The sequence below is a fragment of the Merops nubicus genome, unplaced genomic scaffold (assembly GCF_000691845.1).
Source record: "Merops nubicus isolate BGI_N331 unplaced genomic scaffold, ASM69184v1 scaffold29357, whole genome shotgun sequence".
Taxonomy (NCBI): domain Eukaryota; kingdom Metazoa; phylum Chordata; class Aves; order Coraciiformes; family Meropidae; genus Merops; species Merops nubicus.
The window spans coordinates 7,978-14,773 of NW_008618809.1; the positions used below are offsets into that span (position 1 = coordinate 7,978).

Below are 6,796 nucleotides of genomic sequence, written 5' to 3' on the forward strand. Positions count from 1 at the left end.
TGAGCAAGTCTGACAAGGTGTTCCTCTGAAGTCATATAAGCCACAAGGAAACCATACCAAATGCAAAAGGAGAACAAATTCTTCTGTTGCCTCACGTGTGAAGCTACTCCTGACTTGCAGGTGTCAACACCACAGAGCTGGAATTAAAATCAAAGCAGTTGCCAAGACCTCTTCTGCTGAAATCCAATCATAACAGAATCTTACTTCATGCACCAGAAAAAAAAAGCACCTCTGTGAGAGTTTTTCTTCTATTTCAAAGCAAACACTTGGAGAGAGGTAAGAATCTGCAGTCTCAACTTTCAATGCCATTCTCAGTTCAAGCTCTTACAAAGATGGGTCAGTGTTGCCTTGTCCTCTTGAGAAAAATTTCATGCATATAGTCCCAAAATCTTCCCTGATGCGACTCATTGCGATGAATCATAGCAGTGAGGGCCTCACCCTGATCAAGGCTTTGCCAATAATCCTGCAGCCACATCTCTTTCCAACTGAAACAAAAAAAGAGACACCACCATAATCCATTAAAAAAAACAAACAACAAACAGATTAGTCTGCAGCTGTGGCAGCACTGAAAGCATTCTTCTTTCACCTATGAGGAAGACAAGCCCAGAGATGGGCATACTAAATTATACTGTTAGCATGCCATTGTACTCCGAGTCAACTTGCTATGAAAATTCTCTACAGAAAATATGTCCACTATTAGCTTTACAGTATTCTAGAAATATTAGCATATAACAATAGAGCTGACCAAAGAGACTAAATTATTAGAGAAAAAAACCTTCTGTTAGAATAAAATCTAGCACAGAGTCCCTGCATGACTTGGAGAGTGGCCTTCCATGGCCAGTATACATGTTACACTTAGCCTAAGAATTATTTGTTTTTCCCACATAAGCCATTTAACAACTAGAGGATGACAGCTACTCATTACAAACTCAGGTTATACATGGCAGAAACAAAAAAAGCATTATATCCCTCAACCCTGATTCCATTCTTTATCTCCAAACTAGACAGTCAAGTATAGGCTTTCTCTTTTTCAGTGCATACATGCTCAAACAATTCATTGCACAGATTACATCACTGCAGCTTTCAGTGGTTCTCTCCCCGTTCGTGTTCACGTGGAGTACTTCCCTCATTCATGTCACATCAAGGTAAGGCAACAATTTACTCACCTCTTCTCCATTATATCTGCTACCCAGCCATATAGGCCCATCACAAATTTTGAAAAGAAGGACCAAAAATGATGCTCTTTTTCATCTGTTCATACGAATTACCCAGTGCTTGTTAACTTACATACAGAGCTTTTTGCTTCTTCTCCCTCCCAATCACAGAAATAAGTACAGTGTCTTCTGCACTCACTCTATACACCATATATTAAATCAAGTGTGGCTGCATTGCCCAGAAGCAGATCTCACCCTCTGCTCCAGGAAGACCAAAAGAAACACACCATGTATCATAGTCTCTTTCTTTGTGGAACAGCATATGCTCTAGGAACTGGCTTTCTGTGGTACATGCCATCATCTGTGGTGTGATGTTGCTGCAGTGTACACCAACAGAGACCACAAAATAAAGCTTTTAATACAGATTATAATGTGAAGGATCATAGACAGAGGCTTACTTCTGCATTAGAAAATAAAAAAAAAAAAATCTGCTGAAAGTTTCCTTTGTAAAATGCAGCACTTGAATGTACTGTGAGATCACATTGCTTACCAGCTAATTTATTATCCTTTGTTCAAGGACTGCCAACATGAGTTACTTGGTTTTTTATAGCACTGAGTAAGGGCACACATTAAGAAAATGAGTATACTTGCATTAAGTACTAGACACAAGAATAAGTGGCAGCAGATAACAGAAAAAAGAAAAAGCTTTCCAGCTGAACTCTTTGGAAACAACACTGAAAGGAATTCCAGCATTCGAGTGGAGATTTCTGTCAAAAACATTACATAAGAATACTCTGGTATTTTTCTTTCTACATTGCTGTTACCGTTTTTTAGGACAGTAATTTCACCGAGTCTGTAACTTGGAAAAAACTGGTACCCCTGGATGAACAAGCTTGTCCAAATATCCTGAAACTACAAACTACATACACCTGAAATGTTACTACGATGAGGCATAAATCTATCTTCAATCCTGGCTGATTATTTGATTCCATTGCAAGAGACACCTCACAGCGTACACATGGCGAATCTGAAATACATTTAAACTGGTTTTTCTCTTGTAATAAACTGTAACTAGCAAAACCATGATGGTTTCAAAATATTCCTTTATCAAAAGACACACTCTCTTCTCTTTTCTCATGCTACCACAGAGCATAGGTAACTGGAAGCATATTGTCACTTAGTCTTCTTATAGTTATCCTCTGAAACACCCCTCTTTTAGAAAATGAATCCTCATCAGTGAAACAACCCAAACATTTCTCTTCACAAAGGTGAAAGTCCAAGAATAACTGGAGAGTCTGGTTCCTACTGAACAGATACTCTACTCATCAGCAGCACTGTAACTCACTATTTTCTGTACAAAGCAGCCAAGAATTCAATGGATTATAGTGACCAATCTGTAACATAGCATACAAATGGCTGTCCTACAGCCATTCCTCTTAAGTAAGCTCTTCTCAAGCTTGTGGTTGTGAAGCCCTGAAGTCCAAATAGAAGTGAGCTGGCAAGCATATTTAGGAACTATGTCTCCATGCTAAAGGACAGCAAGGTGGAGTAATGCACTCCAGCTACCTACACCTACACCAAGAGAGATTCTGATGCAACAGTTCTGTCAGTTCAGCACATCTGTCAGCCCTGAAAACAAATTACATCTGGGAACCAGGGTTACAGAGCATGCAGAAGCACAGGGTAACCTTACTGTAATTGGATACTTGCTCTAAAAATCTAAAACCACTAATTGCCTTTGTTGTTCTCCAAATTCCAGAAGCCTCCAGAGCTCCAAGCCACAGTGTATGTTTACAGTCTGATCTTGTACATTGCATATAGTCTATCACCTCTAACCCCACCAGGCCTGCACCATCTTTAAACAACGTTTTCCAAAGTAACAAAATACACAAGTGACTGCCTCAACAGACAATCAACCAATCACACCATTAACATAACATCACTGGCAAACTCTGACAAAACATGAGCACGTTTTAGCTGGTGCTTTCTGAGCAATTTTACGTTACTGCCACACCATTTACAATTTCAAGTAATCATGTTCCACTTGGAGATAAAGATGGTGGAAGCGCAGCTGCTTATGAGACAGAAACCACTGCATTTCAGTGGAGAACCCCTTGGTCGTGCCTTGGAAGGTACAGATGTGTATCCTTCTAAAGTAAATAGCAGATAATATAAAAGCTTCCCTGGTACAATTTTTCCAGAGACATCTCATGCCTACAAACAGGGGGAGAATAACAAACTATGGTTCAATGAGAAACGGAAACTTCTGTGGGAAGCAAGCACAACTTGGACAATGGGTCAGTTGTTCAAAACTCCCTGCTGCTGATCACTGCACAGAACAATGGGAGTACTCAAGCATGCAAGGAAGTGGCACAGGCAGCCATGCTGTGCCTTCAAAGGTATTCCTCTGCTGCCATCTGCTCCTCCAGCAAAGGAAAAGCTATCAAAAAGTGGAGAACACTCCTGCAGAGTAGGATGCTGCACAGCTAGCTACCAGGCAAAAATATTTTGCTACCAAGAAAGGTATTACTATAAAAAAGCTCCAATAAATCAACCAACCAACAGAAAACAAAGGATTATGGACCCCTTTTATTTACAAGCATAACTTCTTAATTAGTCACTATGAGAAATAATTGTACTATGAAAAATGCTTTTTAATGACAAACATCACAAGTTTTGTGAAATATGCATTTCCTAACAACCTGAAAGACCTCAGGCTTATTTTGCTTTTTTAATGTCAGTAGGCCATTTTGAAAGCACTCAAACACAGGACAAAGTAGTTCCCCATATTTATAATATTTTTCATACTTTTTTGTCGATGGATAACGCAATAAGAAATTTTTTAGAGCTTCACATCCACATAGAACCAGGTTAGCACACTTGAAATAATGGACTCTATATTTTCACCACACTGTTTCTTCTAACATTTTAACACTCCTAAGCATTCAATTCTTTAGTCTAGGAAATTATTAATAAAGCTGTAATCTGATATAAACTGGAATAGAGTATATTGACAACTCCCTTCTAGACAGTGCATGAGATTCCAAGTATTTTCCAAGGGTCATTAGTACTACACTGGAAGTGACATCAGAACTTGGAAATCGTTGGTGATCATTATGAGCATAGGCAAGATCTGCTATAGCTGAGGGTTTATCTTTAGGAAGGCTGTCTGACAGCTTACAGAAAGTCTGTTCTCTATCCTGTATGGTCCCTCCTTCCTGAATAAATGGGCTGTTGTCCTTTAGCACAAGCCATAATTTTGACACACAAAACAACAAAACATCTTGTAAAGTATTCTGGGAAAGCCTAACTTTTGCTCTGAAGTCAACAGCAGTTAACTAGCCCTGCACTGAACAGCAGCAACCCCATTCTTAACACAGTATTTTCTAATGAGGTACAGAGCTCCTTTCACCCAAGGACTACCAAGTGCTTTACCATCACTGTACCAAAAAACATCTCTTCTCCAAGCAAGCAAACAAACAAAGAGGGTAACACAGACAAAGGATAAGCAAATTGCCAAAGGTCACAGAGCATTTTAACAGTGTGGGTGTTTCATGCTCTTCATTCAACCACTAACCAATACCACCATCTATGTCTCTTTTCCAGCCTCAGAAGTACACAATATTAGCAGTATTACCATACCATCCACAAGACATAATATACAGCGTAACCAGAGATGGGTTAAGAGATCCTTTAAGTACAAAGCAATACTAAAAGTTACAGCTACTACTATTTGAAGGGTTTTTTTCTTCAAAAAGCATAGTATTGACACATTACCTGTCTCCTCCAGAGAGGTCTTCAACACTTCCAAACCCAGGAGTTGGCATAGGACATCCCATGTGCTTGAACTGAGCTATGCGAGGTCTGGGAGCTGGAATCTTCCCATGAGACTTTTTGTGTTCCTGCTCCTCTTTGAGCCTGGTGTTTTCCCTGTCACAGATGAAACACTCGAAGCCATTCAGATAATTGGGCAGAGTCATGTCATTCACACCCCACTCCCGCCTCTCCAAGCTGTCTAGCAAGAGCTGGTTTTCAATTCCACCAAGGTTTTTATACTCTAGATACTTCATATATTCGTCTCCATTCTTGTCCAGGAAATCAAGGTACTTTGCCAGCTCTTGGGGGCTGTCAAAGTCATCTATAAGAATGATGGAAAGGTTGTTTGGCATCCAGTCCCGCACAGCTGGGGAGCCTCGGTACACTGGGACAGCACCCAGGTGCATGGGACGCCACAGCTTCTCTGTCATGTAGTCATCACATATGGCATTCTCCAAGGCCAGATGAAACTTGTACCTGGCGATAAAAGCCATGAACTCAGAATCTTCTGTAGTGGCTGTGGAAGTGTCTTTGAGTCGCTCGCTGGGCAGCTCACGGTTATGTAGGCATTTCCCATAGGAGTCAACCTAAAATAGCAACCAGCATCAGCATCTTTACAAAGTGAATTGTTTGCCCAGAGCTTGTAGTTCTCATAAAATCCCTAACTTTGATTGATTCCTCGCTACCTTAGTTTAGCTTCACTTTCACTCCAAGTTCTTTCCCTTGTGACTATTCCTAGAGTCCCAGTTCTAAAACCTTTAGAGAAAAGCTAGTACTCATTTTAAAACACGGCAAAAACTATGCTATGCACAGAAGGGTGGAGGGAGTGCACAGGAAGATGTCACGCCACCCTAATGTATTTATTAGTGGATAAATCAGAAACTGAGCGAGAGTGAAGGGCATTCAACTCTGTGCTAATTTCAAAGTAATCTTTCTACTTAACAGAGACCAAGTATTTATTTCCTGAACAGTTATTGCACACAGTTCCTGTCAAACTCAGCAGGCTGGCAAAAGCCTTCCATTTGTTAGATTGAGAAAAACTGATGCAGAGAACTAAAATACCATCTATAAATGAAATACAATACACCTGATCTGGAATCTGCTCCGTACTTTGACAATACACAGCTACATTAAAAAAATTCTTTTGTCTTTGCTTCACTATCGAGTACGTGATGACCTCGCACAATAAACGCATCATGACCAATAGAAACAGCAGAAGTAACCAGGAAATAGATATTTTAGATAAAGATAAAAAAAAAAAACATTCTTTTTTTCCCCCTAATCTACCATTCTTCAGAATTGGTAAGGTAAAAAACCAACACACTTCTTTTCTGCCTGAAAGAAACTACAGCATTTCAGTTTATGAAGCTCTCTCGGTCAGCTGTGCCAGAGCAGTACAAACCACCACAGGAGTAACACGGTCCCACCGCAACGCAGATCAGGAGCAGATTCTCAAAACACAGCAACCTGTCCTCTTATTGCACACCTACGCTTCTAAAGCAGAGCAAGGCTTGTAAAGGGACAGCCTTCCTGGACGCTAACGTAAAGATCCAGAGATCCCAGCAACTTGTAGCACTTGCTCCACAACGCAAAGCTTATTCACCCCTAGTGATCGATCCCGCGCCTGTCCAACTCCACAACTAACGGCTACCACCAGGCCTACCTACTGGCACGCGGTGTAGTCTAGCGCCCGCTTTGGGAAGGAATACAACTAGTCTTTCTGTCCGGCTTGTAGTCGGCACGCATCCCGCTAGGATTCGCCTCTCGGCTAAAAACAAGGACAAACAAACCCCGTTAAAAACCGGCGCCGGGGCACAGCCCGGCGC

General features: G+C 40.9%; 1 protein-coding gene across 1 annotated transcript; it reads right to left on the minus strand.

Annotated features, from left to right (window-relative positions):
• Positions 1 to 244: 244 nt before the first annotated feature.
• Positions 245 to 6,738, minus strand: LOC103776088 (alpha-(1,3)-fucosyltransferase 11-like; the record flags this gene model as incomplete). The annotated part of the gene is given in 4 exon segments (XM_008943584.1): positions 245 to 485; positions 4,932 to 5,557; positions 5,803 to 5,852; positions 6,634 to 6,738. Coding segments are annotated over 4 exon segments (929 nt in total), but the record flags the coding sequence as incomplete, so codon positions are not given.
• Between the last annotated feature and the right edge of the window lie 58 nt (positions 6,739 to 6,796).